A 25,465-nucleotide genomic window follows, 5' to 3' on the forward strand; every position below is an offset into this window, starting at 1 on the left:
TTTGCATGAAATCTTCTCTGAGATAATGTGCGATAACAAATAAAGTATGACTTCTATGGTTCAAATTCTTTAGATCTTTTTATTTATTATTTTTGCTTATACATAGCAAGTTAACTATTTTATGAGTATTCAGGTTTCCTGGGAATTGCTTAGTAATATGGTTATGTGCTTGAGCAGCACTGTCCCCACAGCAGTAACTCCATGGCAAGGTGTTTTGGGGTTTTAGTGCCTTAATAAAATTGGGCTATACCTGTGATGTGCACCTCACTACTAGGAGCACAATATACACCTCGGCGCAAATTTACAGCTCCCCTGAATGTGGTACCAAAGCAATTAGTGTCGGAGAGATTGGTAGTCATGAAAAACCCCTACAGCATGCCGTGGAGCCAATAGAAAAGCGATGGATCTCAGTTTTATGGCCCAATTGCTTATTCAGTCTTGTTTGGTGTTCCTTTGTGAGACTCTAAAGTCAGTGGGGAATACAGAGACATGGCAATAAATTACTTTTGGATTTAGCATAAAGTCACCCAATAAAGATTAGACTATAGGATACTGCAATGGCTGCAGAACAACATAAACCATTCCCAGGGGGATGATATCATTGCCTTTGGTAAACAAAGAAAAATATTTTCAATGTATGATGCAAAGCTTTGAGACAGCATGTTAAACGGGACATCAATAGGAGCCCTAACCACTCCATCTTTACTGCTGTATAAATCTCGGTGTGTGCCAATACTTTATGCAGCCAAGCATTACAGTTTGGATTTGCAGTTTATTTGTATTGATACATTTGTAATTTAACCAGTTAAAACAGCTTTCATGTCAGTGCATGAGAGGCAATAAATATGGCTGCAATGTGTTGCTTTAAATAGCAAAATTTATATTTCTCTTTGATGGTCTCCGTATTTGCACAGCAGAAAGTCCATGAGATGATGGTAAATTCTCCTGCAGAGACAGCTTGGTTGTTTCTGTAGCTTAGCAAACAACCTGAAATGTCAATGAACACACTTTCTTTGTGAAGGACACCGGAGTGACGGGGATGCATTATTTGCCATCAGTGTGAGGGATTACTCGGATGCCTGTAAAACAGCGTGTAATCTAGCAGCCTTATGGGACTGGGACACTCAGCCTCACCACAATGCTGTGAGGGACAGACTGGTTTGCTTGTTAAGTCCCTGTTTCTATGGAAGGCACACATTCACACAAACGTGTTGCAGATGCACACGGGAACCGCAAATAGGGTTTTACATTCTGTCTGGATGCTGGTGCAAGGATAGGGAGCTTTCTTGCCTCATTGGACGATGCACTTAGCTATCTTCTCATGTACAGAGTTTTTATATAACAGTTTTAGTTTCAGCTTAGCACGGCATGAAAGATAGATTGGTGCTGCAGGGAAAAGGATTCGGGGTGTCGTGTGAAAATAAGCTTCTTTGTTTCTTATCTAAATGTGTACAGCTACTGGCTTCTTGTTGATCCTCAGACTGGATAAATTATTTGTCTAACTAATTGCTCTAAATCAAAATATCAGAATTATTTTGTCCTTATTCTTATATGTCTCTCAAGATTGATTATGATAGGGTGTGGCAGTGGCACGGTAGAAAAGTGCGCGACCCATATGCAGATGCCTTAGTGCTTGACGCATGCTGTTGCGAGTTCGAGTCCCGGCTGTTGAAACTTAGTGCATGTCCTTCCCCCTCTCTCCACCCTATTTCCTGTCAACTCACTTTTGAAAAAAATATGTCATAAATAAAGGCCATTAGTGCCTACAAAAATTATTAAAAGATTCATTGAAGTGCTTTCTAAATTCAACAGATCTGATGTCATCTTCTCAGTTTTCCATTCATGTGATGTTACATCAGGAAAATCAGGAAGTCTGATGCAATGAATCTCTCTTTCCTTTGTGTTTTATTTTCCACAGGTTGGTTTTAAGCAATTTGTCCAGAATGAACACCAACTCCTCCGATGAATTTTTTCAGGCCGCAAATCATGCAGAGCAGACGTTCCGTAAAATGGAGACCTACCTCCAGCACAAGCAGCTGTGTGACGTACTGCTGATAGCAGGGGATCACAAGATACCAGCTCATAGGTTGGTGTTTGTGCTTCTGCCTGCATTCATTTCATTAATTAGTCCTGCATCTGCTATAGATTAGAGGTGAATCTGCTCCTCTCTCTGAGGTTCATCAAACTAGTGGTGGAGGCATAAAAGCTTTGGTCTGGATCTCTGTTTGCAACACATTTGGATCATTCCAATGAGTAACTGTTTGATGTCTGAAATGCTATGCATATATATATAATTAATGTACAAATGCATTGATCAAAGATTTGTGACCAATTCTTGATTTTCAGTTTTTATAAAGCTTTGACCTGCTGATACCAATTTTAGCCAAGTTCAATTTCAATATATATATATATTGACTGTTAATAACAGTCTGTTAATAATAATAATCTGTTTATAACAGTCTATATATATGTTTTGTCATTAAAAAATGTCCAACACTGCAAATATACAAAATGGTGATGGAGCATTCGCTGAGGTCTCGCTCTTTGTTGTAGTAGCCTAAATGATCAGCCAAAATGCCTCCCTAGAAAATAAACTCTCCTTTTAAACTGCTTCTTGCAGCATTTGTGCTTCCTTTAGCTTTATTTTGAACACTTTGACTGACACCGAGAATAGCTTCTTCTCACAGTAACAACTGGAATACCAATAAGTGTTGTGGTTGGTGCAACTTAGCATGGTGTGTTCAATGAAAAGAAAAATATACGATTTTTAAATGATCTGACCAGTCGACCAAGCTCAAGATTAATCAGTTCAGATCACCCCCAATTTCCTGGTCCATCCCTAAGTAACTAACATTCAAACTTCTTATTCACTGGCTTGTTTCTAAATTTATATGCTACTGTGATCTAAGTATGTGCTCTGTCAATTTGTATTCCATCTGATCCAAAGAAAAATGGTACTTCACTGCAGAGGTGTCAATATTTGTCCACTGGGTCCTAACAAGCTGGCTGCAATTGTAGTAACTGAAGTGAACAGATCACATGATGTCCTCTGAATGGCGAAGGCCTCTTCCTGAGTGGATTAGCCCAAATGTTATTTCATATTTTGTTTGCTCATCCAAACAGACAAAAACAGCCCTTTTCTTCAACCGGTTTTCTGCACCAGTTCATCCATGCATTGTGCTTAAGAAAGCATAAATGTCAAGTTACAATTTAGGACTCAAAACATTGTTTCCAGAGGCTACAATTTTATTGTAATGCCTTTCCAGCTGTCTGTAATAAAAATGAGTAGACATAAAAGTCAGAATTGTGAAATGAATACAGTGCTTTGCAAGAGTGTTATCAAGTCTTATCCCTTTGACCTTTTCACATTGAGCCATGTCACCACCACAAACTAATTTCATTGGGATTTAATGTGATTGACCAGTACAGTGTAGTGCATAATTCTGAAATGGAATTCAAGGGATTCATATTTTTCAAAATTATAAAGCGTGTGCCATGGATTTGTATTCAGCACCCTTTAGTCAATTATTTGTGCACCTTTTGCTGCAGTTACATCTGCAAGTCTTTCGGGGGTATGTCTCTATCAGCAAAACACCCAAGGTTCAGTCAGACAGACTGAAGATAATCTGTTAAAGGTGTTTTTTGAGGTTTTGCCACAGATTCTCAGTTGGATTTAGATCTGGACTTTAACTTAGCTGTTTTAACATATTTACTCTTTTTGATATAAACCATTCCATTTTCACTCTTCCTGTATGTTTAGGGCTGTTGTCCTACTTGCTGGCAGACCTCCACCCCCTGCAGGTTTTCTTTCAGGAATGTACTTTATTTAGCCCAACCCATCTTCCTATCAACTCTGACCAGCATCCCTATCCCGACTGAAGAAAAGCATGATGCTGCCGCCATTATGTTTCGCCATAAGCATAATCTGTTAACGGTAATTTGCAACATTTTTAATGTACCGGAAAGTTAATCTTTGGTCTCACCTGACCAAAGGTCCTTCATCAACATGTTTGCTGTGTAACTTTTGCAGCCAACTACAAATGCCTCTTGCCCAATAACCACTGGTGATATCCACCCTGCAAGGATAAGTGGGTATAGAACATGGATGGATGCATGGATGGATAGAAGGATTATTTTTCTTCCTTTTCACAATTATGTGCTACATTATGTTTATATATTTTACATAAAATATCAATTTAAGTTTATAGTGTAAGGTGACAAAATATGGAAAACTTTGACTAAATACTATTGCAAGGCACTATATCTGATTGCACAAATAACTATTGCTGTTGGGATAATGTAATGTAATAACTTATGGACAAAGTAGTCTGACATAGTCTAAGCGAATTTTGCAGTGACCTTGAAAGGCGTAAAATTGCATCAGCAAAGCAGGAAACACCGGACAGCAGCTACATGATATAAAGTAATTACTTTGGCAGCAGAAGATGATAAAATAAACTCTAAAGATTTGCTTCTATTTAAAGTGCAAAGGTACGTTTAAATTATACCCCATACAAATATCCCAGTAGACATGTAAACCAATGAAAAAGAGTGTGCTTAATGCATTCTTTCCCCCTCATGGCAGACTTGTCTTAAGTGCGGTTTCCGACTACTTTGCTGCTATGTTTACCAGCGATGTGAGAGAGGCAAAGCAAGAGGAGATAAAGATGGAGGGAGTGGATCCTGAGGCCCTCAGATCCCTGGTTCATTTCGCCTACACTGGTGAGTGCCTATAAAGGAATTCACTGGCTTTTGTATACAGTTATGAGACCTCTGTAATCCTGAATGATTAAAATTAATCAATGAGGCAATTTATCATTGGGCTTGTAGATTGGGAACCACTTCGACATTAAGTATTTTTTTTTGCCAAACAAATGGTCTTTAATAAATCCTCTGCAATGTGTTGAAAATAACTTTTTCAACATTAAAGAAGAAAGTGAACATCACATTGTCTAGAATGAACTAAATGTCCAAACATCCAAAACAGGGATGTTTTTTAAGCATTTAAGGCCGATACAGAAATGTAATTGCAAGAAAAGTCTGGTTTCAAAATTCCACTTTTGATTGGATGTCTTTAACAAAAAAGTAAACATTGGCTTAATGTATCAAATTAATTCTGGCATAATTATTACATTAAGCTTCTGTGTTCTTGTCACCATTAAAACACACTTTAACAGGCTTTTCACTGGAAATCTGTAAAATATAATCAGCAATGTATTTATCTAATGCATGGCTTTGACAAAAGTACTAAATTGTTATAGTGATAGGGGTGTCAAAACCACCAGTATTAAAATTGTACAGTTGAACCGGATATTTACATACCCAATAAATATAAACACAAGACACATCACCCTTTTCCTCATTGTCCTGCATTAATCCAGACAAAAAAATCCTAACTAAATCTCCTGTTTTAAGTCACTTTAGATTACAACAATTCTTCTTTTTGCTAACTGCCAGAATAATGATAGAGATAATATTATTTTAAACATTCTTCAAATTCATAGTTTACCCACATTTTGTTTGTATTTGGTAGCATTACCTTGTATAACCATCTCAATCCCACACACATTTTCAGCTGTTTACAAATGATTTATAGGACTGTGATCAGTTATTTGTTATGGCCACTCCAAAACGTTGACTTTTTTTTTACTTTAAGCTACCTTTTAACTAATTTGATGGACAAGATTTAACTTCCAGGCAGATGTCTTAAGGTGGTGCTATAATATTTCACACAGTCTTCTTTCCTCATAATAGCATCTATTTTATGAAGAGCACCAGTTGTTCCTGAGCAAAATATACACTCAATATGATGTTGCCACAGCTGTGCAGTTGAGATGGTGTTCTTAGGCTTGCAAGTTTGCCCCTTTTTCCTCCTAATGACCAAACATTTTAATTTTAGTTTCTTCAGTCCACAAAACATGTTTCCAAATATTAAAGCCTTATTTTCAAATGCATTTTCAAACTTTAATCTTACTTTTTATGTTTCTTTTGGATTACCGCCTTCTTCCTTTCTGAGTGGCCCTTTAACCCATGTCAGTACAAGGCTTATTTCACTGTGTATGATGACTCTCTCTTATGAACTTCAGCCAGCATCTTTAAAGGGTGTTAGGCTCTTGTTCTGTGGTTGAAACATGCATTTCACACCAACAACATATTCATCTCTGGGACACAGACCCCATTTCCTTTCTGACCAATGTGATTGCTGGATCTTTCTATTGTGTTTATACTTGAAAATGATTGCTTGAATGTAACATCTTCAGCTTTCTGAAAAAAATATACCCAGGAATGAACCAGATTGTGGAGGTCCACTGTTGTCTTCCTGATTTGATTACAATTCAGTTTAAATATACTTTATCAGCCCCAAAGGTATATTAAATTTCTCCCTTTTTTATGACCTCACAAAATGAAGCAGTATATGTGAGGTGTTGTCCACAGATAATACATCCACAGATGTGCCTCAAAGTAGCTCAAAAAAGTAGCTCTAAAAGCTTACAAAGCCATGACATCAGTGTATCCGCTTTCCCAAATTATGTAAAAGCAAAGTAATCTGAGTGTATGCAAACCTCTGAATAAGAAAAAAAAAATAACATAATTCTTTGTCATAATTCTGACGTTTAGGAAATAGGAATACTTTTGGTAATCTTGACTTATCTTAGTCAGATAGTGAGAACATAATGTGTCTTTGACATACAGTGTAGGCAAATATCTGTTTTAACTGTATATTTGGCATCATAAGGTCATGTGCCTATTTATTTTATTTAAACTGCTTCCACCAGTATTCTGATCTGTTGTAAAAATATTCTGTAACGACATATGATGCTAATTTTTTGCCATGACATTACAGGTGTCCTTGAGCTGAAAGAGGAGACCATTGAGAGTTTATTGGCGGCAGCATGCCTCCTCCAGCTTTCACAAGTCATCCAGGTTTGCTGCAGCTTCCTCATGAAGCAGCTTCATCCTTCCAACTGCCTTGGAATAAGATCCTTTGCGGACGCCCAGGGCTGTGTGGACCTGCTGAACGTGGCTCATAACTACACCATGGTAGGACAGTAAACAGAGCCAGGTCACATTTGTGGTGAACTAAAGGATTTATTTTGCAATATGGATCTTCACTGCAGGGATACACTCACACACATGGACAACAATAAAAACCATAAACCAATGTTCAATGTTGTAAATAAACCAAATATTTAGTTTTTTTAAACATTAAAACTAAAGTCCGCCACATTATACATAATTGATTTCTGTATGCAGACTTCATGATGCAAATGGATTTGGTTTTAGATAAGCTAATTTAAATATTCTGCCATTTTCTGTAAATATTGGTACCTTGGTTATTTACATTTCATAATTTAAGCGGATGGTGTTGGATGTGTGAGTATAATAGGAATGGAATAATTTCACGCTTTAACTTTATGTAATTGAGTTGTATGCTGCCAGAGCTGCACTGTCATATGAGCCATTTCTATTTCGCTCTGCAAGTAATATTTGGACTGGATTAAGATTCAGCCACATATCAGTTTTCTTTTTCAATTTCTTCCATGCAGAAGTGATAGAGTGATGCAGGCGTTATCTCCTAAAGGACATCTGCTCACTTGGTTTACATAGCCTCCATCTGAGACCAGGAAGTTAATCTAATCATCAAACTGCACAAGATGTCCAGCTTCCTGTTCAATCACTTCAGTAATGAGCAGGGAGAGCTGTGGACTTCCTGGTTACACCATCCTCTGCATTCTGAGTGGACCGAGTTGTGTTTTGATAAGCTCTGTTTCCCTGTTTGAGCGAAGGCAGCCAAGCCTCTAACATCCTTCCTTTATGAAACAATGTCATATTTATGACAGAAAACGTGCAAATGTGGTGTTCGATATTTTATCATTTATCTGCATTTAAGAGCATAACACGAGCACACAGTTTTTGCTTATAGCCTCAGATTGTAATCATATACTCACTGCTTTGCAAAAGCATTAATACTTCCTTTCAAACTTTGTCATGTTCAAACCTTGAACTTCATTTTATTTTGTTATTTATGTTTTTGATTAACCAGCAAAAAGTAAAGTATGATTGTGAGGTGAGAGCAAAGGGAGAAATGGGGTATAGCATGCATATATAGTCAGCCTCTTAAACTCTGACAACTCTAAATAAAATCCAATGGATTGCCTTCAAAAGTGTGCAGAGCTCACCTGTCTGTATTTGGATCTCACTATAACGGATGGGCACAAAGTTTTTTTTAGAGAACATTAGTGAACAAAAACATCAGGAAGACCAAGGAACACAACAGACAGGCCAGGTGAAGCATTGAGATGAGTTTTTTCCAGTGTTATGTTATACAACACCTCACAGCTCAAGACAGAAAAAGCACAATTGCAAAGACATGTTTTCCCAAACTAAACGGACAAAACAACTAAAAGTCTTAAAGCAGGTTTCCACTACTGGAACTTTTTTAAAGGAAACAGAGTAATTTCCAGGATCTATTATTCCCCCTGCTTTTCAGTTGCATTTACCAGGGCAAAAACAAATTACCAGGTTAGAAATATACAGCAGAATAATGGCCTGGTAGGGAGGTAGTACTTTTCCATTTACCAGGAACTTTTGCATGGATTGCTGTGAAGACGTTTTTTTAAAAATATCTGTTTAAAATAGTCTAAAGCTCATACTTTTGATTAACTTTAACTTTATCAACAGCTGCCTGTGCCAAAAGAAGCAATACATTCTTTATTCAGAGTAATATTTTAAGGTTTGAAACCATTAAGATACAGAGGCACAAATAAAACAACCACCAGCCCTGTGTATTATTAACAGACCTTTCAGGAATCATGAACTGCTGTTGCTGCTGGTCTGTGTGTGGTCAGTGTTGCTTTGGACAACACACCAAGCCTTTATTAATTAAATATATGTGAGTGTTACAAACCTTTTCTGACTTTAAAGTACTTGTAATGCAGTGAGGGAGTGCAAATTATGTAAAATGATCCCAATATTATCAGAATCAGAATCAGATTATGGCTGGAACATGTAGAGGACAAATCTTGCCATAATTAAGAACAGATACAGAAATAAATAAATCACTCAACAAAATAATTACACGGCCAAAAAGTAACTAGACATATAAATTAGTGCAACAAAATAATAAAAAGAAGAGAGTATTCAATTCATTAGATATAAATATATATTTCTGTTTTAATCTTCTAACTGTAAACATTTCTTTATTGTATTATGCCTATATTGTATTTAAACCACCAATTTTCAGTCATACTTTTTTCTTGAACTCTATAGAAACTGAACTCTGTTGGGTGTTTGGGTTTTGGTTTCTTGTTTGTATATGTTCGAAAGGTTTTCCCATTCAGTTCAATTCTTTGTGTTCATTATTGTTAGATAGGTGTTGCCATGTAGGTTAATTCCTTTAGATTTATTTTCTTACTTATTTCTTGTATTCTGTTGTCTGTTTTAGTTTATCCTCTAGATCAGCGTTAGTATGATTTCCCTTTGGGTCTAGTTTAGTTCCCTGTGTTAATTATTCACCTTCCCTCAGTCTACCTGTGTTGCTCTGCTCCACAGTGTTCCAAATCCCTCTGATTTACTCACCTGCATCCAATGTCATTCTCCACCCTTTCTTCTGTCTATAAGCTCTCTCATTGTCATATTTCATAACTGGTTCCTCCTTATTGCTTTATTTTTAAAGAACCCTGTTTCCAAGGCTGTCTCTGCACTTGGGTCCTTTAATTACCTCAAACATGACACACCCACAATGAAACACAGCAGTGGCAGCATCATGCTGGGTTTAGGCTTTTCTTCAGCAGGACAGGGAAGTAGGTCAGTTGATGGGAAGAAGGAGCCAAATATAGAGCCGTCCCTGAAGGAAACCTTTAAGTGGCTAGAAAAGCCTTGAGACAGGAGCAGAGCTTCACCTTCCCGCAGGACAATGGTCCTAAACATACAGTCAGAGCTACAATGTTGCTTCATGTGATAAAATGATGTAAACCTCACAAACTGAGAATCTGTGGAAACACTTGGAAATGGATGTTCATAGACATGCTAACTGAGCTTGAGCAATATTGTGAAAAAAAGATTAGAAATGTCAGTTCTTTAGATGGACAAAGGGAGTAAAGAAATACACCTAAAAACTTGCAGCTGCAATTGCAGCAGTGATTCTTTAAAGTATTGATCAAGGGGGGTAAACACATTTAGCATTTCTGTGTCATTTACCTTCCTGAAGTTTATGGTTTTAATATTAAATAATGTAGATAAAATCAAGGTATTAGTAATTTTACAAGGCAGTTCTTGTTGAAAAAATTGACATTACACCATTACTGTTTAGTAGTATCAAAAGCAAAAACTCTTCCTTCCTGCTGATCTTGTTTCCCAGGAAAATAAAAAAATTAGCAATGAGAAACACAAGCTTTTAAAACATCAAGAAAAAAAGTTGATTTAGCTTTCAGTTTTATATTTATCTATTTTAAACCTGCAAGCAGGAATAACTTATCTAAAGCAGCATCAAAGACTTGGATAAACTTTCTCCCTTAGCTTTACCACCACGGATCAATAGATGCTCTTCATTTCATTAAGCCCCTCTGTGGTAAGCCTTTAAAACCTGCTCTCATTAAGATTGGATCAAGAAACTGTAATTAGTTGCAAGCTGATGATCAATAGCTTGGTTGTTCTTTTTAATTTAAGGGCATCCACTTTATGGTGAACACGAAGTTGCTGTGGCAACGTGGTAATTAATGTTCAGCTGCTTTATTTGAAGAATAAACAAGGCATGATTGCAGCCAAAGACTGCTCAGTATGTCCTTTAAGTGCTTGGATGCTGGAAGTGGTATGGATCCACAGAGGCAGGAGAGCCTTTTCTACAGTATATCATATCTAATGGAAATGCCCAGAGACAAAGACCTTGAATATGTAGCCATGCAGTTCTGTCATATTGGCTGGGCCTCTGGCCAACAGATGAAAGATTAATCTCCAGAAAGGCAAGAAGAAGAATTCTGCAAAGCTTGGAGCTTGACACACTATTTGGGGAAAGGCACTCATTTATATGTTTCTCATAAAAGGCTCTTAGAAGCTTTTAGGTATCATATGTAATTGCTATGATGTGATTTGTAACCTCTTATTTGGACTTTTTTTAAAGACTAAAATTACACTTATAAAAGCATGATCACTGTTTTAGTTAAGAACAATTTTAATTTTACCAAACAGAAACTAAATACTACTATCTACCTTTGTTCATTCATTTTTCTTCACCTCTCTGTCCCTGTTATAGTTGATTGCCATAGCCTTTGAAATGCCAACACACTCTCTGATACACACTCACACAAGCACACACTGTGCTGCAGCGAGTGTACTCCTCGACTAATAACTGATGATTATCTGTCTCCTCTGTGTCTCCTCTCTGTTCCAGGAGCACTTCCTGGAGGTCATTCAGAACCAGGAGTTCCTGCTGCTCCCCACGGCTGAGATTGTTAAGCTGCTCTCCAGTGATGACATCAACGTTCCAGATGAAGAAACTATTTTTCAGGCTTTGATGATGTGGGTGAGATTTGATGTCCAGCATCGACAGCAGGACCTTGGGGTGCTGCTCGCTTACATCCGCCTGCCTCTCCTTCCTCCACAGGTGAGAGAACTGAGAATGCCTATTATTATAAGGGACAGTACGTTTTTATGTTCTTTTGGTTGACTTTGGAAGTTAAAACTGAAAGTGTGTTTTTTTCACTCAGCATAACTTGCTTTTCTCTTCCCGTACTCTCTTGGTGAAGAGAGATCCTCATGGTATGATGATATCGAGTACAAAAACAACTATGATGATATTATTTCATTTAGACAAAATTTAAAAACAAGAATGTAGTAAGTGCTGTTTACACAGAATTTTTGTCCTTATTTGTTGCTCCTTTTTTTCTAGAGTAACAGGTGGAGAATAACAAGCTGGTTACTTTGTCAGACTTTCTGCTGCAGTAGTTAGCCAGATATGACCTAAGTAAAACTGATAAGCGGTATTGTCAAAATAATTACTCAGTACACAGTTTATCAATGTTTAAATATTTTTACTTCATAAGAATATCTTAAGCTAATAATTTCCCATCTTTAGCTGTACAATATCTGATATGTGTAGGTATATATTTTTAAATATGCAATTTTTGCACAAAGATCACATTTACTAATAGTCTTAATATACATAACTTCAAACCCTTTTTTGTCCTTATAGCAAGTATGAAGTGTAAAAATATCCCTCTCCCTGAATAATTTATTGCTTTCTACAACCTAATATGCACATGCTTTTTGACATTTTATTTATGAAAAAAAGGAAACAAAAGTGGAAAAAAAGGAAGAAAACACCCACGGCACTAGTGTTTGCAAAAACCAATGAAGCAGATGCTTTTATAAATAAAAACAATATGATTTAATACACCAGATATTTCATCCACTTCTTTATGAGAGGTTGTTTTCTGTGAGGCGAGTAAACAGAAAATGAATCACTGTTATTGTCAGAGCTGGAACTGTTTCTTTGCATGTATAATGATTTGGGCTGAGGAGGGCTTCAAACATGACTTGCAGGCATCGCAACATGTTGCTATAAATACAAAACATTATGTCCTTGACATAAAAACAGAAATACTAAGAAAAAGCTATTGTTTTCCATTCCATTTAGCATTAGCCTTCTTGTTGTTTCTGGGTTGTATTAACATGGAGGGGGTATTTTCTAAATAGTCATAAAATTAACATATGGTGTGGTCCGTTTATCAAACGCATGCAAGATGTTCTCCCTAAAATAGTTTAATGAACATTTTGGCTCTCTCATGTAAATCAGATATTTTACTACTTTACTGCATGGAAATGATCAGATAAAATTCTATTGCTTTGCACACAAATGAATAAAATCTGCACATTTCATGTGGTAGAGGTCTTCTGTAACATTTACTACACTGAATCCGTTTCTACTTTGTGTGAATAAAATCATCAGGCCAGATTCAAATTCATATCACTGTTTCATCCAACTTTAATAAAAAAGCTTAAATTGAAATTATAATTCATTATAGTGTAATTTAATCCAAATATGATCTAATTGAAATTCCTTTTAGTATTCCTTTTATTGGTTTGAGTTTTCTTGGATCTTTTTTTTTCATTTGATTACAATTTTTTTCAGATGAGAAACATAAATTTACTTTGACCTTACCGTACAAAATATTACTTAGGCCTTACAGTACATACATATGTAGACTACAGTGACAGAAACAATATGACACTTTTAGTCAAATTATGGTGTTTTAACATATAAATATATGTTGTCAGTAGTTTCATCAATTAAGTCTTAGAGTCTTAAAATAATATGTCATCTGTACAAAATCTCTACACCTCAGATTCCAACATGCCATTATTGAAAAGTCAAAAAATGTATTCAAAATGGGAAAGTTTTTACAGCCTCAAACCCCTAGATATAAAAATATGTAAAACCAAAAAGAGCATGACTATTTTTCCAAACGCGACTGCAGAAGCAATATTTAGACAGTGGGCTATAATATGTGTGGAGGCCAACCATTACAATAAAAGTAGAGAAATGTCTAAGTAGAAAGTGGACAGAAAAAATTGTGGATTTGACAGGTACAATAATACTGGAAATAGGACAGAGTCAAAACGTGTCACTGCAGGTGACAGTTTGACTCTTATCATTTGGTTTTGGCATGTTCTGGTCCATAGAACATGCCAACATGCATACTTCAGCCTCCCAAGACTACAGAAGCAAAGAAACAGGGCATTGCAGGGTCATCTCAGATAGTCTGAACAAAGAGCCTTTTAAAAAAGGAAAATTTAAGCCCAGAACTATGAGGAAAATCTATAAGAGAGCATCAAGAAAATCGACACAGCTGCCTTCTAATTGCTAAAACACCATTAAAGAAGTATATCACATAAATGTAGCATTTGGGACTTCATTCTAATAATATTTGACACTTTTTCTGCACAGAATTCTTCATGAAATTCTGAGAAGTTTTATCTCATTTCGATAAATGATGTTCTTCCTTGCAATCCAGCTTCTTGCAGATCTAGAAAACAACAAAATGTTCTCTGATGATCTGGAATGTCAAAAGCTGCTGATGGAAGCCATGAAATACCATCTGCTGCCTGAACGACGGCCCATGTTTCAGAGCCCAAGAACAAAACCAAGAAAGTCCACTGTGGGTGCACTTTATGCTGTGGGAGGAATGGACGCTACCAAAGGTATACAAAGACTCATAAACACCGGCTCTCAGTCAGATTAAATCGGATATTACAACTGTAGTTGGTGCTGTCTAATTTTTTCATAGGCTCCACTACCATTGAGAAGTACGATTTGCGGACAAACACCTGGGTCCAGGTTGGAGTCATGAACGGACGCCGGCTACAGTTTGGTGTGGCGGTGATCGACAACAAGCTCTACGTAGTCGGAGGGAGAGATGGACTCAAGACATCCAACATGGTGGAATGCTATAATCCTGTTAGCAAAGTTTGGTCAACTATGCCGCCAATGTCCACACACCGCCATGGCCTTGGTAGGTGTTGGTGGTAGAAAAGTATGAGCTTGTTTAAATTCAAAGAAAATAGTGTAGATGAGGTCCATATAGCTAGAAGTCAGTTACAAAGAAAAATTGTACGTGGAAAAGTTGCTATTATTGTCAGGTTCATAGTTGTTTTTCATTTAGTTAAGTATTTCATCTTATTATAGCCCCTGTTTGTGATTTTAGCAGTTCAGTTGAGCTTTCGCTTCATTAATAACTACTGGATGAAATTCAGGAGGGTCACAAATAGCATGCTGTAAAAAAAGAAAAATCCCACTATTCCCCGTGGACCTTTGATATATTACCACACTCCTATCAAAGCTCAGCAAACTGTACTGACCCTGCTCTGCCTTATCGTTCCCTGCCCAACACATCTCACATCAGAAGCGTTTTGATTTGCAGTTGAAACAGGTCCTGCACACCGAACAGGGAGATCTTGTCAAAGCATTCAGCTCACTCGCCCAGTGTGGTAGGATGTATCAGCGAGCCCTGGAGAGCATACTGTACAGATTACCAGCACTGTCTTTGATCTTTTCTGAAGCAAAATGCTTCTTGCCGCTTTGCTTATTTTGTGCATATTTTCAGCTTGAATATATTTAAACTTGGTGTCTGTGAGCACCCCTGCATGGCTGCTCCCCACTGTGTGCATTGTGGGGTAAGACAAGGAAGAGTTGTTTTTTTTTTCATTGCAATGCTGACAGTTATAAGAAAAAAGACCTTTTCTACAAGAGTAGTTGGTTACAAAGCTTTAATGAATTGGCCAGGAGCCTAATGTTGCCTGAAAATAATTGAACTCTCACTAAAGGAAATAAGGGTTGTGTAATAAAAAAACAAATCTATTGTGTTAGGAAAACTCGCTACATTGTTGATGGTGGAAACTACTTTCCTCTATGACTGGAATGAAAAATAACAACCCTCTTTTATAGTCTTCCTGTTTTGAATAGTTTTGGACTGCTGCATGCCTCAGCCTGTTTTAAAACGAGAACTACACCTCTGTGGAGCTCTAGTCAGGAACTCCTGGAAATATGCTTTGTCTATTAGTTATGTTCTGCTTTATTATTACAAATTGAAAAAAGGCATGATTGTTTACTTTTAATCAAAGATGAATGACTGATTATACTGTATGACTAATTTTGATTTACGAGTGAAAACAGAACAGCTTTTGTTATATTATTATCAACCTAAAAAAAAAATCATTCTTCTTGCATTGTAAAAATGCAAATAAATGCCATTAACAAGGTACATTAATGTGTAATAAAGTAAATATATAAATAAATCTCAATCTACCAAATACCCACTCAAGGATAATTTTTTTACTTTTCTGTTGTACTTCATAGAAAATTAAAGTTGATATCTTTTCAGGATTAATAGTTATTAAAGTAGAAAAAAAAACCCAAGGAAGATAAACACTTCACCTGAAGACTAACACAGAGAAAGTCTAAAATGGGCCCATATTTTAAAAATCAGGGCCGCTATGAATAAGCGAATCTTTAATCAAAAACTGAAGAAAATAAAACATCAACTTAATCTATCACTGTGAGTGCAATATTCATTAAGAGGGAACTCAAACTGTATTAATTAAAGCTGATTACATGTTTGTCTAAAAACTATTGGTTTTTCATAAGCCAAAGCAAAGTTATTTTATAGTATAATTCAGGGATTGATGTTACTTTAATCTGACAGGGCAAAGGATGAAAGGAAGACAAAAAACAAGGAGAGGGTTTCAGAGCCACCAGGATCTTTTTATCTTTCATCACCAGAACTGTCAGCAGTTGTTATTGAAAGACTCCTTACTTCAGTCCCATACTTGCTGTTGTTAACTTATAGCATGTTGTATAATGCAAGCTTGATCTTAATAAACAAAAAAAACAAAAAAAAACAAAAAGAAACAGGTCATCTCCATGTTCAAAATAAACCACACATTTCCTGAGGGCAACACCTTCCCTTAGACAATATGGAAAGATGTTTGCCCAGCAAATCAGAAGTGCATGCTGGTTTCACAATGACACCAGTAGATGGGGGAAAACTATTTAATTACCATATGGTAAACAAGTACAGCAACAGGAAGATCAGGAGATTTTTTATTTTAAGAAAACTTTTACAGTTAAACCCAAAATTACTCAAATCCTTGGAATTCTTGGAAAATCTTTACCATTACACTCAGTCAAAAGAAACATATTGGTAACATTAAATCTAAATCAGTCAGGGCTATGAATAATTTTGGCCTTTACTGTGTTTCGACAGACCTGCTTCTATGACTAAACTAAAGGTTCATTTTGGCAAAATCACAATATCCAGAAAGTCCAGTTGAAGTGATCAGAAGGGCATATAATCTCTGGAGGTGTTTAGGTCTGATTTGTAGTGTAAAAAGAACTAGCAACTTATGATGGAATCAATATAGAATTATCAATCTGAAGTACCTTTAAATAATGTTCCAGTAGAGTACTTCCTGCTCTTCAGGCACACAATGTCATCTGTTCATTTACAAAAAGATGCTTCTCTCTGGTTTTGCTTAGGCATTGCTGTACTTGAGGGTCCTATGTATGCAGTAGGAGGCCACGATGGCTGGAGCTATCTCAACACAGTGGAGCGCTGGGATCCACAGGCCAGACAGTGGAACTATGTGGCCAGCATGTCGACTCCACGAAGCACCATGGGAGTCACAGCACTCAATGGAAAGTAAGTTGCACCATCTTCTTTTCACTGAGTTTTCCAGCATATGAGCAAAAATTAATAATACGCCATTTTGTTTATCTCAACATTTGTCTTTCAATTGAATTGTTCAAGATATAAGTCACAATAAGGGTGAAAAACAATTCAATTGTTTATCATGGTCTCAAAACCTGTGTACCATTTTTATATGCACTTCAAATAAAATTTGTATTCTTTGTGTAACCTTTTTTGGTTTGTGTGTTAAATTGCAAACAAGTGGTCCAAGTGAGATATACCACCAGCTCTAATGGAAGGGTCAGGCAAACACTGCAATCTAGACTCTATAGAAGCCAAATACTTGATGTGTTTCTATCTATAACAAGCATTTGAAATCACTCTAAGTTTAAACACAGAGCAGCGCTGAACATAGCATCAATATGCACATCTGCTGAAGAAACAAGAAACCACTCTCCTGCTTGGCTCAGCCTTATTCACTATTCATTGTCAAAGTTTTTTAACAGTTAGGTCAAAAATAGACATCAGGAAAACGGCTTCATTAGCATCTATGATCTTGTGATAGGCATGTGAATAACAAGCATGTAAAACACTGATGTAATATTTCCAAAGAAGAATACTCTCAAGGAAACAGCCTTGGTCTAAAAAATCTATCCTGCATCTTTGAATTTCTGCCATGCTGTCTTGAGTATCTCACTTATCCAAGCATATTTGCAGAACCATATGTCAGTGTTGTAATCTTTTTCCTTATTCCTCAGGCTGTTTGCAGTCGGTGGGCGAGATGGCAGCTCGTGCTTGAGGTCCATGGAGTGTTTTGATCCACATACCAACAAGTGGAGCATGTGTGCACCAATGTCCAAAAGGAGAGGAGGTGTGGGCGTAGCCACATACAACAACTTCCTGTATGCTGTGGGTGGACATGACGCCCCCGCTTCCAACCACTGTTCCAGACTCTCAGACTGTGTTGAGAGGTCAGTGAATGCTCCAAACACATAATCCTGTTGCTTAACCACCATTCGCATCTAATCAGTAGAGAGAAAAGCTGCTCTTAATTCCCACCCTGCTCCTGCATTTTCTAGACATGATCAGGTTGCACATATGGTCCATTTTATGGAGTCTGGCACCCTCTGGTGGCCATAATGTTTTAATAAAACACATGGAATATCTGCATCTTTATCAATAATAAATCATACAAGTTACCTCATTTATTTTTATTTTTTTGTCTGTGCTGGCAATTTATTAAAAGAGTCTCCTCATACATTTATTAATCTATCTGTCCATTCAGTAGGGAATGGTCAAAGTTTTTCTACAGAGCTTTAAGCTGACTGTTTGATCGCATTTTCCAATTACAGATATGATCCAAAGACGGACACATGGACCACTGTGTCATCTCTCAGCATTCCCCGGGATGCAGTGGGGGTTTGCTTGCTGGGTGACAGGCTCTATGCAGTTGGTGGGTATGACGGCCAGTCTTATCTCAAAACTGTCGAGTCCTACGATGCACAAAACAACGAGTGGACAGAGGTAATAAAAGCTTTTTTTATCATAAAAAATTCCAGTTACTGCAGTGGATTTTGACATTCTTTATGATTTAGTTAAATGTTTAGCAGAATTTCAGTAATTAAGATTGTTTTGTTTCTAAATTATTGCAAAATTATTATTTATAGGTTTTGTAAGTTATTATGTGTCTAGATTTATTTCTCTATAAGTTTGACTTTAGATTAACTTTATATGATTTATTCTGTTTTACTTATTAATGTTTCACCACTATGATTAATTAACCTTTTTACCAGCTTTTTGAGTTAATTATAGACATTTTGTTATCCTTCTTTTTACTATTATCATAGTATTATTATTTTAGAATCTATACTTCAAAAACTCTTTATGACTACCTCTAGTATCTTCTAACCACTATTACACATTTGCATTTCCTCTTACTTTATCAACAAATACATTTGTTTGACCCCATGTTTAGAGTTGGTAATCTCAGAATTTTTATCTTTTGATGTTATTTTACCTTCTGATTTTTTCTTATACGTAGTTCTTTATATTGTCCTTGCTGTGTATGAAATTTGCTTCACAGCTAAGCATTATTAATGTTTTGGAGTGTCTCACCTTCAGTCTAAACTTGAACGTGATAGAGGATCTGTGGAGGGAGCTTAAGATTAAACTGATTGCAAGTAAAGTTTTTAACCTTTAACCTAACATTTTGAGCTCATCATCAAGGATAAATGTCAAAATATCAGTGAAAACATGCAAAAAGCTCATCAGCAGCTTAAAGGTATTAATACGTTTAAAGATTTTTCTATTGATTATTGCACAAGGAATAGAAAACGTTCAGCATACCGTTTTTAATAAAATGTAAATAAAAATTGAAATTGATATGCCTTGCATTGTTTTATTATTCTGTGAGAGATGCCTTTCCCATTTCCAATCAGAAACAAAGTTTTTGGTGAATTAATCTGCCAGAGGTATGAAATATTTTGGACTTAGAAATAAAGAGTGAGTGAAGGATTGGCTGATTAACCCCACTAGGCGAATAATATTTTTTCAACGGGCATATTTCTGAGACCTCCATCGACTTAATAAAGTTGGTCCTTTCATCAAAAGTCTGCTGTATCAAACCCTGTATTTATCACATGCCCCCTGTTGGGGGATCATGATATCTAGATCCACCTTCTAACAAGCAGAGTTTTCATGGATTACAAAACCTTTCTTTAAAATTTATTATGGCAAGTAAAATGTAAATAGAAAAAAAATCACCTAGAAAGTAAAAGGCAAAATATAATTAAATGTTTTCTAGAAAAACACTGATGAAAATGAGAGTATCAATTTTGATACTTTAGGTATACAGGCATATTCATATGCGGACAGATAATCCTCTATTTTGTCACTGCATAGCTTTTATATTGGATTTCTCAGTTTGAGTTTTACTTTCAATAACAAAAGAAAAACTGCAATGTAGTTAGAACTTCATTTAAACTTGAATATACTGAAAGAAATACTGAATATGTCAACATTTTCATAGATATTGTTGTCCAAAGCATCTAATAAATACTTTAATTGAGTAAGAACTAAGGCCTCCTTCCATCTGGTTGCCATTTTAGGATGCCTAAGATGAGAACAAGGCATGCCAGGGGTTCTTCCATTCCTGTTGCCACAGCTTAATCTCCCTGGCTAGGACTGCACTACCTAGACTAGATCACCTCCCACGCCTTTTGAACTGTAATGCACTCTGATGTTCATGCTATCTTTGGAGCACTATGCACTTTAATGCATTATGTGCAATGCCTTTAGTTTACCATGTGCTAAAATGTATCAACAGCATCTGGCGGTGGAAATATGTGCTCCTGAAATTTGTAATTGCGTTGTGCTAAGAGAGTGAATGTTGATGTCATATGTGAATGTGTCTTTTTTGGGTCTATGACGTTTGCTGCAAATCAAATTTCCCTTCAGGATGTTAATAAAGTTTTTAAAGTATATAATTTTCTGACTTATATCATATTACAAACCATAAAAAGGGTTAAAAGAAAACATCACAAAGCTAATTTGTTTGACATACTGAGACTATTTAAATGACTCGGTTGGAATAGTGTGTTCTGCAACGAAACCTTCATCTGCGCATCGAATATAAGAGGACTTTTTGAAAAGAGACTCTGATTAACAGCTGCATGTTAACCTCTCTGTCTTCCTGCAGGAGGTCCCTCTTAACATTGGAAGGGCAGGCGCCTGCGTGGTGGTGGTGAAGCTGCCATGAGAATTTTGTTTCGCAACAACACAGAGGGCTGAAATGAAAGGACGGCAAACTGGTGTGGACAAACAAAGCAGAAGATTGGGGACACATCCTTTGAGGGACAAATTATCACATTTTCTTCTTTAACTTGGCCATCCAGATCTTTCATTGGGAAACGGAGGCAAAGCATTGCCCACAAACCATTGTTTCTGTCATTAGTTGATGCGTCTGCCCAGTGGGTAGGACTGGAAGGACTGGAATGCACTGCACATTCCCCACATTCTCAACCGATTAAGAACTTGGCCAAAAACATAGTGAATCCGTGCCAAGGATTTGCTGTACTGCGTTCTAAAAGCTAACTTGAATATCCTCAAAATGTTATGTAACATTTACACTTTGAATTAATTCTGCTACTTTACAATTACACACAAGCATTTCTTATCAGTGCCATCTCAGACGGTATATTTTTGGGGTTTATATGTCATTTTCTAGCTACTACAACAACAATTCTTACAGAGATGTAAATATAAACCGGGTGTTTTATTACAAGGGTGGTCTGAACTGATTGTTACTCCTTGGCGATGAAGACCACTGTGATTAAAACTGAAGGTGAAGAGTTTAAAGTACAGGAATGAAACATATTTTTTTTGCACTTGTAGCAAAAGAACACCAAAGTCATTCACTTCTATTAAATGTCTTTTTGTGCATTAAATAAAGGTTTGCACATTTGTGAATCGAAGAAAATATATCATATTGATATTTCATGTTGCTGTACAGATTTCTGTCAATGTTCTGAAACTGCTTTTGTGTTTTTAGAATCATGCCTAAGCCAATGCTGACTTTATTGATTATTCATTTAGCTTAGCTATACAACTTGCAGAACATATTTTTACATTTGCAGTGTTAAAAAAAACTTGACATTATTAGCCTGTTGACACTAAAAAACAATCTGTAGCTATAATTATAACATGTTTTGGGGGCCAAATGCTGCTTTTCATGTTTTGGCATAATTTTGTACAGCATGCAAGCCAATAAAATAACTTCAGTTTTTCTTGCATGATTTAGAAGTGTGGCCTCAGTATAAGCCGATTTTCCATTTTTTCTTGTTCTGCTCCTCATAAACAAAACTGAGTCTATAACTAACAGACTCCGACTTTGACACCTGCATTAATCTAAGTTTTGTTCGCACTGCCACGCCATCTTCCTAAATCAAACAAGCATGTTTGGGGATATTGCTCTGTTTTATTCTTCCATCAACAGACAAGATGACTAACTGCTTCTGTTTCGCTTTTGTTTTTAACTGTTTGCCTTCTAAATAGCCGTTCCTCTCTAACTTCCTTCAGTTTGTTTGGTGAGATTGAGATTGCTTTTGCTAACAAAATAGTGGATTATCTGTCCACACACGAAGGTTTTAGTTATAAATCGGATTGGTGTCTTGAAAACACATAACATCTGACAAACCAAAAGCACTTACATCCACAATTTCTCAGATGTAAAGAAAAATATCCTGGTATATGCCTCTACTTCTGTTTGTCTACAAATTTCTAGTCAGAGAAGCTTCTGTCAGTTTTCCACAAAAGCATTTGCCATATATTTCAGAAACAGTTTAGCTCAAAATTATTCATATCATTCCTATCATTCATGATAGGAAATGAGACTGGAATCTCACAAATGATAATAAAAACATATATAAAAAAAGTATTACATAAAACAATAATGTTCGGATAATAAAGTATTGGCATGTTCAAAATGATTTATATTCTTCTCAACAATCAATGGAAAAATCTTTGTTGGTATTACGGCAATCAAACACTTATAAATGCTGACCAGCTTTTTGCATGTTACCACTAGTATTTTCAAAATGTATCTTTGGTGAGAAGATCCAGGTTTTTGAGTTTGGAATGCCTCCTTGCCATCCCCCTAATCTTTAGCACCATTCACACATTCTCTGTTAGATCCAAATTGGGACTCTGACTAGGCCACTCCAAAGCGTGGCTCAGTAGGAAGAATAGTCGTCTTGCAATTGGAAGGTTGTGGGTTCGATTCCAGCTTCCTCCTGCTGTATGTCGATGTGCCCCTGGGCAAGGCACTTAACCTTAAGTTGCCTACCGATCTGTGTATCGTTGTGTGAGTGTTAGTGAGTGCGACTGGGTGAATGTGGCTCTAGTGTAATGCGCTTTGAGCGGTCTATATGACTGGAAAAGTGCTATATAAATTCAGTCCATTTACCATTTACATCCAGTCAGAAGACACGTGTTGGTAAAATCAGAAGATTACTTTAAACCTAAATAAGTCAGGGCTATCCATAATTGGAAACCTTTGTTTCTTTTCTACAAACTAATTATAAACTGACATATGTCAGCTACAAGATCTTATTTCATATGATCCCTTTAAACTCAAAACATTCAGAGCAACATCATGTACTTTTAGAGCATCACCTTGGAACTAAATGCATCAACATTCAAAGATTAGGCTGCGACTGCACAGTTGTGAATATAGTTTAAAAAGTATTTTTTTCCCTCTGTTTTTGAAACAAATCTGAATCTATGCTAAATGAGAGATTGCAATAAAAAACACTGTACTACCGACACTGCACAAGCAGGTGGTGATAACACTGATGTTGAGATCATCAGAAGATCAAGCATGTTGCTGAGTGTAAAGGGAAAAGTGATGCCTGAACAAGATTGATTCTGCTCAGAGCGATGATTTGTCAGGTTTTTTCCTAAACATTTGCAGCTTAAATCTTGTGTTAGTGTGGACAGGAGAAAACGTTTTGTTAATGAAGATAGTAACACATGAAGATGAAAAAGTTACAGGAACTAAGTATAGTAAAATGTTACTTAAGATTAAGGACAACATAATCTCTAGGATCTTTCAAGCACTCAAACCCGTCCACCGTGTTAAAGTGGCAGATCAAGGAGTATTTTGAGTCAAAAAGTTAAATATGATTTTATTTTAGTCAAGGAGTCCCAGTAAAAAATGGAGTAAACTTAGATTTAAATAGAGAATAATGTTAATTTCATAAAACCTCAGAATAATCATAACTTTAGTTTTAGGCTTCACCATTATCCTGCACACAAACTTCAAGCTCCTGCATTTTAATGTAATCATATAGTTTACCAAGAGAGGGTGCTGTTGCACTGCAGAGGTAGGACTTACCTCTGCTTTAGGCAGATCAAAATCTCCAATACCATTACTGCTCATAAAAAATGTCAAACAGCATTAAGAATGCCAAGGACAAATACTTGAGCTAATAACCCTGCATAATTATTGAGACATGATGATGAAATGTTCGGAAATTGGATGTTAAGGCACGTAATTCTGTTACTTTCAAACTGAGCATGTTGCTGAGTTCCGATGGAAGCGTGAAGCCTGAACAAGATGGATTCTGCTCAGAGCGATGATTTGTCAGGTTTTTTAAGGGACTTTGGCATCACAACATTTGAACAATGTCTCATTAATGTATGACAAAGCTTGACAGATGTATTTTATTTTGACAGTTGCATTTGTTTTCTGGCTGTGCTGCAAGCCTCTTTGGGAATTTATTTTTCAACTAGAGGAGAAGCATTCCCTTGTATTTTATCATTTTTGTGACAGTGAACAGAGATGGAAAGTGATGGGAGGATGAATCAACAAAAAAGCATGTGTTGTAAATATTTTACTTTACTGATCATTGGTTTTGAAGACAAAATATATAGTTGAAGTATTATTATCATTACAGTTTTGAATTTAGCAGCAATAATAAAACATAGTTGTACAAAAAATATCATATTTCAGGCATATAATCTGGATTTTACCCCACATATTGCACCAGATAAATGATAACACTACATTTGTTATTTTTAGTTTTAGTTTTTGGTTTTTTATGTTATGCTGTCAAAACACAGCCTCAGAATTCAAAACAGACCAGCCAGCACATTGCTCAATTAAGATGCCTGAAAAGTTTTTGCCAGGATTTGTATGGTTTATATGTCAAAACAGAACACTCTAAGAAAGAGTGAGAGTTTCAAATACAAAACAAGCATGCAAAAGCTTTTCACCACAGGAACTAAAGACAAGCGTCACAACAAACTGTCAACTGAGAGTAAGATTCTGTTGTCATGCCTGCTTAACTAAGCCTTTTAACATGGCACGTTTGACGCCTTGCAAAGAGGAGCGACAGCAGGCAAAAACGACGTATCTTCTCTTGGTTGTGGCAAATTGATTTTACTGCTACAAATTTTGTCAACCGGGTGACTTCAGCAACATATTTAGTATATCAAGCTTTTATTCAGTTCATTTCCCAGGTGAGCTTTGAGGAGAAAAAACACCTGCACTAGAAAGCAGGATTGCACGAACAAACTTTGGCCTTCTTGTGACACTGAGAGCGATGAAGTATTTAGCTGAGCTTTTATGTGTCCAGCACTGATACAAAGAATGACAGTTGCTTTTCCTGTTTGATCAAAGGCAGTAGACAAGTGCTGGAGAACGTTTCTCCCTCCATCCCTCCCCCTGAAACCATGTCTCTGTCTAATCATAGTTGAATACATTGTCATCTCATTATCTTTGA

At 36.4% G+C, this 25,465-nt stretch overlaps 1 protein-coding gene across 5 annotated transcripts in view; it reads left to right on the plus strand.

The window, feature by feature from the left end:
* The window catches only part of klhl4 (kelch-like family member 4), a 37,499-nt gene extending 15,526 nt beyond the window's left edge, over nt 1-21,973 (plus strand). For 3 of the 5 annotated variants that reach the window (XM_047354403.1, XM_047354400.1, XM_047354399.1), the window contains 10 exons: nt 1,919-2,086; nt 4,586-4,722; nt 6,845-7,041; nt 11,390-11,602; nt 14,013-14,199; nt 14,286-14,510; nt 17,033-17,195; nt 17,942-18,154; nt 18,536-18,707; nt 20,881-21,973. In XM_047354403.1, coding sequence (XP_047210359.1) covers nt 1,944-2,086; nt 4,586-4,722; nt 6,845-7,041; nt 11,390-11,602; nt 14,013-14,199; nt 14,286-14,510; nt 17,033-17,195; nt 17,942-18,154; nt 18,536-18,707; nt 20,881-20,940 — 1,710 coding nt within the window. In that variant the 5' untranslated portion in view covers nt 1,919-1,943 and the 3' untranslated portion in view covers nt 20,941-21,973. The remainder of the gene's footprint in view (nt 1-1,918; nt 2,087-4,585; nt 4,723-6,844; nt 7,042-11,389; nt 11,603-14,012; nt 14,200-14,285; nt 14,511-17,032; nt 17,196-17,941; nt 18,155-18,535; nt 18,708-20,880) is intronic. The other 2 variants (XM_047354401.1, XM_047354402.1) reach the window with 2 other exon arrangements.
* Nucleotides 21,974-25,465: the final 3,492 nt, after the last annotated feature.

The sequence above is a fragment of the Girardinichthys multiradiatus genome, chromosome 23 (genome assembly GCF_021462225.1).
Source record: "Girardinichthys multiradiatus isolate DD_20200921_A chromosome 23, DD_fGirMul_XY1, whole genome shotgun sequence".
Taxonomy (NCBI): domain Eukaryota; kingdom Metazoa; phylum Chordata; class Actinopteri; order Cyprinodontiformes; family Goodeidae; genus Girardinichthys; species Girardinichthys multiradiatus.